The following is a 12,457-nucleotide window of genomic DNA, read 5'->3' as shown; positions in this document are numbered from 1 at the left end:
TCCTATTAGGAAGTTGACCACAATCAATTGTGCTAGAGCAATTTTTCTGATGGATCTCAAAGAGAAGAACTTCATAGATATAAGTTCCCACATCTTTGACATCATTGTGGATGAGACAAGAACAACATCTAGGCCAAAACTGATCTTTCCCAGCCTCCTAATGAGGATATTTCGAAGGAAGGGTGTTCAAATTCCTCAAGACATCAGTCACATGTCCACACCCTCTGCAATCAACAAACTTACCTGCAAAAGGATCAGTGTTAGGCTTCCAGGAGAAGAAGATGAAGGTGATGAAGGAGAGGAAGTCCCAATGGAGACTGATGCAGAGGCAGCAGGGCATGCATCCACCTCAACACCAAGGAGGAGTGGCAAGAGGTCCAGAGCTTCAACTTCTGCAGCTGCACCTCCAGATGCTTTCCAGATCATTCTGGAAAGGCTTGATGGGATCAGGGCAGTCCAGACTGAGCATTCTGACAGAATGAGAGCCATGCAAGACCAGATTGATGTTTTGGCTGCTACACTTGACAGCTTCACAACTCAGCATGACCAGTGACCCTTTGGCCATTCCATGTCAAAAAGGGGGAGAAAGTTCATTGATAATTGAAGCAGAAAAGCAGCTCTTGAGGGGGAGTAATTTGTTGAGGGGGAGTAATTAGTGTTTTTATGGTTTTTATGTTTTTAATACACTGGGTTTTGGTGTATAACTGTTTCTAACTCTCCTCATATACCCTTGGATAAACTTTTATATATGTTTGTTGATGTTATTCAGGTATTTGTTGGTTTGTACCCATATGCTTTTGTAAGCTTTGAGGGTTTATGTTTTATGCATAGTTTGTAGGCCTTGTGGTATGTACCATGCTTAAGTGCAGCCTTTATGCTATGTGAAATCAGTATTTTAAATCTAAATGTTCAGCATTGTGGTTTATATACTGTCACTCTTGTGCCCTTGTAGGATTGTTCCTAGATGCATATGCCTTGTGTGCTATGCATTGGTTGAGTGTTGAGCATACAAGTGTCTTGCCTTGTGCTTGTTAACTTGTATGTCTTTGTGTTCATTCCAAGTGTGAATGAACACTGTGATCACTACCTTGTGGTGTTCACTTGGTTGATCAAGCCATGGTTTGTTCATTAACTCCATCTTATGCTTGATCTCTTTTTGCCTGTTTCATATGCATTAATAATTTTCTGCTTACAATGATCATGGTGTATTGTTGTGTTTCAGGAGTTTATGTTCATATGATTCAAGTGCTTCACAGCTTCTAGAATTAGGTGTGAGTGAGTTTTGATCAACTGTTCCCAACTCACATGTTAAGTCTAGAGTCTGTTTTAGGGTTTTGTCACGGAATAGCCAAAGGGGGAGATTGTAAGGTTGAATTTATTCAACCATCTAATTGGCTTTATTCCGTGCCAAATTTGCTTGTAATTCAGCATTTAGTAACCCTGTATTTAGGTGGGATTGTTGTAAGGGTAGTGAGTGAGATAGTGTGAAGATTGCTCAAGAGTGTGCAAGAAAACAGAGAGTCGCGGCTGGGACTCGCGACTGGACTCGCGGCTTCAACCCGCCAGAATCTGCACACGTGCCAAGCATGCTGGAAGATGAACAGTCATGCTAGCTGGAGCACTACAGGACAAAACAGGACAACTGGCCATACGGTTAACTCGCGACTGGAACTCGCGACTTAGTCAAGCCGCGAGGTCAAACCGCGAGCCACCCCTGTTTTGGAAAAAACCTGACGTTTCGCATTCCACTCCTCTTCAGTATAAATACCCTTTTAACCCACGATTGAAAGAGAGCTTCCAGAGAGAATTTTGAGAGAGAAACCCTAAAGAAAAACCAGATTGTTTTACCCACAATCTCTACCTTAGAGTCTCATCAAAATCCCTCACTCTCTTCCTCTCCATTGTCAAATCCTTGAGAGGCCTTTATACCAAACCTGGTTCTCACCATTATCATCTCTGTGAGACAGTCGTTTGGAGTTCTGGGAAGCAGTTAGGAAGGAGCCAATATTCATTGGTTGATGCTACGGTGTAGTAGCGGAATCCGGAAAGCTAGAAAAGAAAAAGGTTCGGCGCAACCTCGTTGGAGCAAGAAGCTTGGAGGGCTTAGGTGCATTGGGTAGATTAGGCTTGGAGGGTCTATTGCTGTCCTTGTATCCCAACTGTATTTTCTAGTGGATTGATTACCGCTTGGAGGGCGGCGGAGAGGTTTTTCGCCGAGGTCTTCGGTTTCCTCTTCGATAACATATCTGGTGTTATCGCTGTGTTTGCATCTTCCTTCCTCTCTATCTCTGCCTTTACATTATCTGCTGTGGTTTATTTTTGTTGTGGCTTAGATAGTTGTTTAGTCAATACCATGTTATAGCATATGTTAAGTTTCCGCACACTATTGTTTAACATATTGCGTGTGTTGATTAAATTGGTTTTTGGGGGTCTAAACGTTCAAAAGTGTTTTTGTACACGTTTTTGAATTTTCAGTACTCTCCAGAGGGGGAGGAGCCAAGGACAGGACTCTCCTAACATCCTCAATTCCCCCATCAAATCCCCTGAATCCTATCTGGCCAGAGGTGATATACAGTTTTGTTAAAAGTACACCAAGTGCACCTTGAAGCTTAAAGCTCAAAGCCCCAAAATCTAAGCGCATCGCTTGGCCAAAGCAAAGCCCGTTTCAAGAAGCACGCCTTAGGCACGCTTTTTTGGCACTTTTTGAAGAAGCACAAAGCACACCTAGACACGTTTTTCTGTTTTGTTGCTAAAAAAGATATATATTATTAAAGTGAATTGTTTGATCTTGAAGAAAATGACATGGACGGGACCATTGACTTATCATACAAACACTATTCTTAAGGAGTTGTATTATAAAATCAATTTTTTTAAAAAAATTAACATGTCGAAAGATAAAAACAAGGCTAATATACTATTCTCTCTTATGCTTTTGGTCTTGGCCTTTTAGATGTATGTTGATGGAACCATATACATCATTTGATCATAACTATCGTGTATATGTATTTTATAAAGCACAAGACAATTATAAAAATTTTAAGTTTAAACTTTCTATGACTAAAGTATTATCGTACTGTCCATTAATAGTTATTTTCGACTTACTATATTAAAATTTTAAGAAATTGAAATAACTAAAGTAAAATTTGAACTTACAAACATTATACAATTGCACTTACTTAAAAGGTAAAATATTAAAAAGCTTGAGTTTTTATTTTATTTTTATTATATATCATGAATAATTCTATTAGAGGTTATAAGATAATATATTTGAAAAAGGTGCTCTTTACTTCAATCAAGTGCACAGTGGCTCTTTGCACCTAGGGCCCTTGGCGCCAAGAGACCTGTGCACTTGACTCTTTTACCAACACTAGTGATGTGTGTACCACTTTCGACCCTTACAGTAAACAACCTCTAAATGGAACCTCAACACCTTGTAATAATCAAGTTCAAAATACGATGGGACCCAAAATTATCTTTTAATCTGCAGTGCTCAATTTAATAGTCTAGAAGTTCATGTGAAATGAAAAATACTTGTGCTACTACAATCTATGACAGTCCCAACCAGTCACAATTTCCAATTTTAATAAAAAAATCTGATTTAAAAGGGTTATGAAATTTTAAGGACTCAAACCCATTCCCCAAGAACTTATGAAGCCAACCTTTCCCCAGAAACCTAATAAATCTGATTTTAAAGGGTATTATGAACATAAATACCCTTTACTGAAAGATTTAACAAGGAATCTGTAAATAAGAGTTGGATTTAGCATGAATAATCTGGTCCCTGCAACATGGATCTTAACAAAAATATTACAATTGTGCAACATACCATTGCTGGTTTTTCCTGAACTCTGTAAGCACTGGGTACATGTTCTCAAAGGCTGTATAGGTCTCATCTCTCATCTTAAGATTCGAAATGAAACAATGCTGATCAGATCCAACCAGAATAGCATATAAAACCTGGGAGGGCAGAACAAAAAAAAGAGTCTAGTGATATCACCTTAGCTCCTGTAAGAACGATTTTTCCTGACACAAAAATAAGCAGCACAATCTTTGGTTGTTTCATGCGATAGATCAACCCTGGGAACAGCTCTGGCTCATACTGACCACCAGAATGAGAACACAATCAATTTCAATTCTCAAAGTTTAAAAGTTGTTACAAAACATGGTTAAAAATTTGTAAGTCCAAAAATATACCTAAACAGAATCATTTATGACTCAACAATTATCAAATCCTTTTTGAGTATTTCTTATGCCCACCCAACCCATGACCTCACCCACTCCTACAAGGGAAGGAGGTGCCATTTAGGCTAGAGCTCACTGGCAAGTAATTTTTTTTAAAAATGGGATACTTCTAAAATAAACTTCAAATGTCGCAGGCACCAACCAATTTCTTAGAATCATTACTACAAAACAATCTTTCTACTGTTTCCAGCCAAGTCCGTATTACAACTGGCTATTTGATGTCCAGACAATAATGTTTGCAATAATTTTAACTTCTGAAAGGCTCAATTTACATGTAACTTCATTTTCCATAGTATGCGTGCATGCAGGTTTGCATATCATAGGTTCCATAGAAGTGTTTAATTCCAAGAATGGCCTCCTAAGACAACCTATCCTCCAATCATGGCCACTTCAATGGTCAGGGAAGGAAAAGGAGAACATTGCACAGGCTATTTTTTGGTAATTACATTCCAAAGTCTGATAAATCACATACAAATACCAATAACAGCTCTTGATATTTAACAGTAAGAACAATTAACACAGATGGACACACAGCCATCACTTACACTAGAAAGCACCATGGGAATATGCCAGTACTTCAAGCCTGATGGGGAATTTAACATCACATGAACCAACTATGTTCTGAATCTTAAAATCCTATAACAGTGAAAAGCATCAATGTTAGACAAATAGTAATTCTTTGTAAAATACCAAAGCTGCATGTGTCAGTATGTTTTATTACATATACATACATAAATGACACACGGAATTGCACTGAAATTAATTATTACCTTGAACTTAGCTGGAAAACCAAGCTTCTGTATAATTCGAGCATGCTGAAAAGCAGAGATACAATGTCAGCATGTTAGAATTTACAAGACTAACCCACAATTCGGCACTGTCAAGCTTGACAAATTTCAAACAATCGAATCCTCAATAAAGACGAATCCTTGTATGGCCTTGTCACAAGTTAAAAAGACAAAGATATGCAAGCAAAAGCCAATGAATTTTTAAATAATAATAAACAATTAAAAATACAGCTACAAACTAACAAGATCAGTAAGAGAGAGAAATATGATGACTTACAAAAAATCAAAGATAGAACCTTGTAGAGTCATCCATGCTACCATTGTCACTGGGATTCCTCTTCCTCACAATCAAATTCCCAATCCAATTTTCAATTAGATTAGGGTGTTGTATGTATCCACTTTGGCTGTGGCTCGTCTACTTCATTAGAGGTAACTTCTCCACTAGGTCCTGCCCCATCTCCTTCAAAGTCATCACGACTTTGCTTAATTTTGGTATCTTTTGCTGAATCGTCTAAATTATCCTCATAAGGAGTGATGCTGCAGCTGCTGGACCCAGCCATGTTTTTTTTGAGATCTTCAATGTCTTGCTTGTATACCAAACGGGCTCCACATTTCTTCACCACCAAGCCAGGACCATCGTGGTTTATTTCAAGTTTAGTCTGACTCAATCGATTAGCATCGATTTGACTCAATTCCTTGCCCCTTTTCCTTTCGAGATGAAAATATGCTATCCAAAGGTGACATGAATCAATCTTACCAAATTGTTCAGAAAGACCAATCCCTGTGAATCCTGAGCTTCGAGTTCCATCGACATAACAGGAAGGACAAATCGTATGTGTAACTCTATAAAAATCCGAAGGAGGTACGTGAATTGAAGGATGGGGGTAGATTATAAAAACAACACACACAGCGATTCCAATAATATCTGAAGGCCCTTGTAGATTCAGTGAAGTCCCCTTACTTTGATGGCTACACCATTTCGGAATTTCACTTCCGGGTATAATAAAATCTCGCAAACCGAAATAATCAGTTATCTGAAACACACAAATAAAGATGTTTAGAACTTCACGAGAGAGAGAGAGAGAGAGAGAGAGAAAGAGAGAGAGAGAGAGAGATACCTGAATGTAACGTGCCAGCATTGTTGAGAACATGTCACCGAAACTTTGATTGTTGAACAATTTGTCGCAGTTAATAAGAGAGAGAGCGAGACAAAAAACATCTTTTGGTAAGGGTAATGTTTCCAGCGAGGTACAACCTTCTGCCTCTAAATACCTAATATTTAATGGAAGCTCTGGCAGTAATCGTAGATCCTTGCAACCACTCAAATAAAGAGAGCTCAGATTCGATAATCGAATTATATCTTTAGGAAGGCAAACAAAATTATTTCCTTTTAGATTTAAATGATTTAGAGAGGTTAAACGGCCAATAGCATCAGGGACGGCCTGAAGATTGCAATAACTTAGATTAAGCTCTGTCAAAGAGGATAATCTTGATAAAGTTCGCGTTAACATGCCCATGGGATCTGGACTCATTTGGAATGAAAGAAAATTGAGGTGCTTTTTGGATGGTTTAGATAATGGAAAAGCACATCCACCAATAGATAGTTTTTTGAGATTTTTTAAGCGGCTGATGGACAAAGATAGCCCTATAGCAGTTCCACTCACGTTTAGATCCTCTAGGCCATCAAGATTTCCAAGGTTCTCTGGAAGACTTGAAAGGTTTTTGCAACCGTTGAGATCCAATTGAATAAGCTTTTTGAGATCTCCAACAGATGCATGAATCTTGCATAGTCTTGTACAATTTTGAAGAATTAAATTCTCAAGATTTGAGGCTCTACTAAGATTTGGGATCACAATTAACTTTTGAGAGTCACTCAAGTCAATGAGTTTTAACTCGTTTAAAATCTGTTTTAAAACAATAAATAATTAGACAAACTCAAGTCTTAATAAAAAGGAAGGAAATACAGTTTAGCATAAGTGAAAATCTTACCATAGTTCCTTTCCATAATTTTTTGATGCCACTGCAATGCATTCTCAATTCAACAAGTTTAATTGGTTGGAAATTGGTTGGCATGGATTTTAAAGGACATCCATGCCAATCTATTATGCGTAACTCATTAGAAAGATAAATGAGGCCTTGTGGAAGTTGGACAGGACCTCTATTATGGCCTTGTTGAGGTTCCACATAACCAATTTTAAGAAATCTCAAATTTTTCATCTCTAAGAAGGCTTCAGCATTCAAGCATTCATTTTTATCCACAGGCATCTTTAAGACTATACCTTCAACAAACTTTGTTCCCTATTAACCAAGAACAGTAAAATTAGAAAAATTCTTAAAAGAATTTGGAAGAATATATATACTTCTTTAAATTCAAGTTTAGACTTGTCAACTTACAGTATTATTTTTCAATACATGCAGGACATCCTTATAACACCATAACCTACTACGTCTACCGGGCTCTGTAGGAGATTCACAACGAACAATGTCTTGACCCATTTCTTGTAGCAAATCATGTATCCACAAAATTCCATTTGATACATTGGTTATGAGAAATTTGTCCTTAAGAACATCAATATCGCAGTTAAGATAGTGACCTAAACTTTCTAAAGTTACACAATATACAGGCTTTCCTTCAAAGAAACATGCAATATCTAAAAACAATTCTCTCTGTGTATCCTCTAGCCCAACTAAACTTATTTGAAGTATTTCCATAATGCCTCTATTAGGTTTTGCTTCTAGTTTATCTCGAGCACTTCTCCATGCATCAAGTTTTCTACCAAATAATGAAGAACCTAAAACTTCAAGAGCTAAAGGAAGGCCGTTAGCATATCTCACAAAATCCATAGACAAATCCACATAATTTTCTTCAAGATGAGGTTTCTTGAAAGCCTTCCAACTAAAAAGCTTCAAAGCTTCATCTTCATTCAACACCTTAGCTTCATATATATGCTTCACTCCATGCCTTCTCAACAGATGCCTATCTCTACTTGTTACAATGATTATACTCCCTGGACCAAACCAAACACCACTCCCTGCTAATGCTACTAGTTGTTTTTCTTCGTTCACATCATCAAGAACAATAAGAACTTTTTTATTGCACAGTCTAGTGCCAATGGCATTAATTCCTTCATACAAATCATGTATATTTATTTCAGTCCCTCTGAATATCTCAGAAAGAAGTATTTTTTGCAAAGAAACTAAACCTTTACTACTTTTGGTAACTTCTCTAACATTTTCAAGAAAGCTACAAGCTTCAAAGTCACTATAAATTCTACCATAAATTTCTCGGGCAAGAGTTGTTTTGCCAATTCCACCCATCCCACAAATCCCAACAAAGTGGACACAATCCAACCCTTCACGCATGCATAAATCCAACATTTCCTTCACACGGGAGTCCATTCCAACAAGGTGCTCGAAAACAATTGAGAATTTATGATCCAATTCAAGAGATATCCTTTGAATGATTTTTTGGATAACAGTTGCTTCACTCCTGCAAAGAATACGGCAGAACAATAATTTGATGAGGCAGAGCTAGTTTAGGGACGAAACGTTCAGCGAAAATACAATCTTAGCTTTGTTAATTAGCAAAAGGGGAACTCTAAAAGTGTATAATATAATATATACATGTCACAAACTACACATGCAATGTTCTTCAACCAAAGTCCAATTCTTCTCTCAAAATAATACTCCTAAAATAAAACCAAAGTCCAATTCTACAGGGGACAAAGAAAGTTGTCATGTGGCCAAGTAAAGAAAGTGTTGTTACTAAGAACATAAATTAATATATAAAATTACATCGCATAATTTATAGAATAGTTATTTAGACAGTGATATTTCACTAATTAGAGAACAAATAAAAAAGATATTCCCTAGTTGGTGTGCATCATAATATCTTATAACAAGAAAAATAAAATATTGTCAATTTCATGAGTTTGAGGTGGTGGAGTTAAGATGCGGACTAGGTCGTTCTTTTGAGACAATACACACCATCTAGTAGACTAGCAATTATGCGTGCCGCCCCACGATACAATTAAAGTACTAATTATCCTTACAAACTTACACCACTTATAGGATAAGAAGCACTCAACAATAATATTATTTCAAAAGAAGAGAATATTGACCGAGCAAGAATTTTAACAATTTGATGTTGCGTGAAAAACCAGTAACAAAAACCGATATTTTTCTCTCTTCTCAACACCTATGGCCGGGCATGGGATCCTCCTATAATATTGTAATGATTCTATTCCATTTAAAATTCTTTATAATGAGTTTATAAATGACATCCCGTTTTTCCTCTTTTCAATTGCTCTGCCTCTGACTATCCTCACAAATCAAAACAGTAAAAAGTCACAAATATTATTAACGTTATTCATGTATAGAACATTAGAACTTGTTATTTGTGGAAACGAATTCTAAGATATAATCAGTATTAACTATTAATCAGTCATAAAACAAACATCCAAACATGGTAAATTAAATCATTCCCCCTCCTTCCCCTCTACTCCCCCTCAATCCAAACAGAGTACAAAACGTTGGGCAAGAATATGTTTGATAAGGAAAGATTTTAAAGTCACTAATGCCAACGTTCAACTCATAATTGATATCAAAAAGAATATAATTAGTTAATTACTATTTATATTTCAATTTAAGAATAGGAAAGAAAACGTAAAGTCCATCAATAAAAAGCTGATCTTATTTTTTTCTCTTAATTGGCCATTTAATTCGGATTATATAATAATTTTTATAAAAATATTCCAATAGTCCTCCACTTACTTTTATAAAAATGTATGTAAAATATATATACAAATTTTCAAGATCAAGACTCAAGATAGAATAATATGCATAATGAGAGTGTCAGACTTGAAACCTCACTTAGTGCTTCAATAATGTAGTGATATTAAGACATTTCATCACACACATAATATTTCAGTACTCTGCCATGAGCTTCTAAGCCTACACATTACAACCTTTTGCTTGATCCCAGCTTTCATAAGAAGCAGCCTCATGTCCATGCTCACTTAAGTAGATCTATCAAGGATACTCTCATAACTCTAAGATCCCATTCATAAGAGCTATAGACCACATTAAGATTTTTTTTCATTTTAATAGAAAAACTCATCCTTTATTACGTTACGAGATACAACACATACACCATAAGGAGTGACAAAGAGTACTTGTACTTAAAAACTAAATTAAGTGCATATTATTCAAACTATTCTATGATTCATTTTTCCCTTTGAACTTAGTTCTTGGGATCTCCAATCCTATGTAAGGTGTCCTCATAGACAGTTTATTCTTCATTTTCTCCTCGATGTTCATTTAGACATATGGTTATAGCTAGAGAGTTTTTCTTCTCATACACAACTTGACACAAAAGGTCTCGATTATAATGGTATTAACAATTGCAAAAAAATTATAATTTTTGTACCACTAACTTTTTTTTTATGCTCAACTTTTTTTGAATCACTCTTGCCCTTTATGGATAACTGTTTACGAACTTCTTATTATTTTTTCATCATTTCTCAACTCATATACATATGGCAAGGGATGTAAATCTATTAGCATCTAGGTAGTAGTAGGGGTGTTCGGTGCAGTTTTGGGTCATTTTTAGCACAACACTTTGCGATGCAGTTTGGCAAAAACCATCACCATACGGTTTGCACCACACCTCAATTTTGCAATCACATGTGCAGTGTACAATGTGCGGTTTGGCTGGTTTTAGTATAGTACATTTTTCAAGATGTCAAGGTTAATTATTAGTTTACGATTAATAACCACAACAATATGACATTAAGTGTCAAAGAAATATAAAACTTGTGTAACAAAAAAAATAATACAATATTCAGGACAAAAAAAATCCAAGACAAATTGACAGTAAACAAAAAGTACCACACACAATTATACATGTTAAACAAATATAACATGTAACACAAAAATGCTTAACAAACAACAACCATAAGGTCCATAATAGTGTACCATATACACTAGTCATACCTACTGAGAGTGAGAGGGTTTCAAGAGAAATTGGTGAGTGTGAGAAGAAGAAATGAGAGGTTTTGAACTTTTGATTTTGAATTTAATCAAAACAAAGTCGTTTTTAATGTGAAACATGAATGCGCTAACGCTGCGTTGGCCACTTAATTCATATAATATTAAAATTTTAATATATATTTAATGTTAAAAAAAAACATATATATATATATATAGGGGGTACGGTGCAGTGCAATGTAGTTGTGTGCGGTTTATTATCATAAAACGCACATCGCACTGCATAGTTTGGTGCAATGCAGTTAATTTCCACTTGTAGTGCGGTACAATTATTCCATTTGATGGGCAGTTTTAGTCATTTTGGGTGTTGTCGTGTCGTTTGAGCGGTTTGGTGAACACACCTAGTTAATAGTCTCTAATTACTAGGAATCACTTTTAGGAACAAAAAAAATGTTCATAATTTCACAAGAATAAGGGACTCAATAATTTTACAAAACTTGGCATCATTATACCACAATTGTATAATATGAATGTCTACACATTCTCAAATTTTTTCAGGCACAAATTTAAGTGTCTACTTGAGTACCTTGGCACAAAAGATAATATTAAATTAAATTGTGGTATTATTGTATCTCCATCATACAATAGGAAAACCAACCTCAATTGACATCATTGTTCTCACTTAACAATAGGAATGTTGTTTTTTCCATAATTCTACTTTTTCACACTTTGGCCAAAAATAATTTTTTATTTTTAATTCTCAAGAGGATTAACGTAGTTGAAATTTATCATCTACTCTTTTATGAGTCTCAAAAAATATTTCTCAAATAACTTTTTTTTTTTCAATCTTATGTTCCATCATTTTCAATGCCCCTACTATTCGAGAAAATTTAAATTAAAACATGTCACATATAATTCATAATTTCCAACCTCAAAAAATTAAAGACATGGGAATTTTTCTCAAAATGATCAAGTTTAATAAAATAGAAACATTACATTTCATGAGGTTTATAAATAAATAAATAAAATCATGAGATTTTTCAACTTCACATAAGCATTTTTTTTAATGAAGTACAACAGTATTTATTAATAGTGTATCTCTCAATTTTTATGGTAGTTAAAAATAGGCGAAATAAATACTATTTTGATACCTATGTTTTGAGGTTATAGTTAATTTGATCTCTAAATTTTGATAATAGTTGATTTTAATTTGTAATACATTTAGTTTCCACATTTTGAAAACAATCAAATTGGTTCCTATTTTTTTTTCAACTTGAAGTTAATTTGATCCTTGTTATTTTTAATTTATAGTCAAGTCCAGATCTGGGTTTATTTTAATTGCTAAGTTGATATATGTATTTATCAAAGTTAGAGATTGGTAAATTTGAATTGTGTCTTGATGTTTGGTTACCAAGAAAGTGAAAGAAAATGTAAGAAAA

At 35.2% G+C, this 12,457-nt stretch overlaps 3 protein-coding genes across 6 annotated transcripts in view; all 3 read right to left on the bottom strand.

The window, feature by feature from the left end:
* LOC126720629 (TATA-box-binding protein) overlaps window positions 1-12,457 on the bottom strand; it is a 51,557-nt gene that overhangs the window by 6,283 nt on the left and 32,817 nt on the right. The gene's annotated exons all lie outside the window — the stretch shown is intronic.
* Window positions 1-12,457, bottom strand: part of LOC126720533 (disease resistance protein Roq1-like) — a 101,573-nt gene that overhangs the window by 69,293 nt on the left and 19,823 nt on the right. Inside the window, exons 5-7 of one of the 3 annotated variants that reach the window (XM_050423041.1) lie at window positions 5,308-6,064; window positions 5,013-5,057; window positions 4,786-4,878 (exon numbers count right to left, since the gene is read on the bottom strand). In XM_050423041.1, the coding sequence (XP_050278998.1) occupies window positions 5,408-6,064 (657 nt within the window). In that variant the 3' untranslated portion in view covers window positions 4,786-4,878; window positions 5,013-5,057; window positions 5,308-5,407. Of the gene's footprint in view, window positions 1-4,785; window positions 4,879-5,012; window positions 5,058-5,307; window positions 6,065-12,457 lie in introns of those variants that run through there. The other 2 variants (XM_050423048.1, XM_050423065.1) reach the window with 2 other exon arrangements.
* The window catches only part of LOC126720609 (disease resistance protein Roq1-like), a 45,904-nt gene that overhangs the window by 32,314 nt on the left and 1,133 nt on the right, over window positions 1-12,457 (bottom strand). The window lies entirely within an intron of this gene.

Source organism: Quercus robur, chromosome 1, assembly GCF_932294415.1.
Source record: "Quercus robur chromosome 1, dhQueRobu3.1, whole genome shotgun sequence".
Classification (NCBI taxonomy): Eukaryota; Viridiplantae; Streptophyta; class Magnoliopsida; order Fagales; family Fagaceae; genus Quercus; species Quercus robur.
Note: the sequence above shows the minus strand (reverse complement) of the source record. Positions and strands in the feature narration are given on the sequence as shown.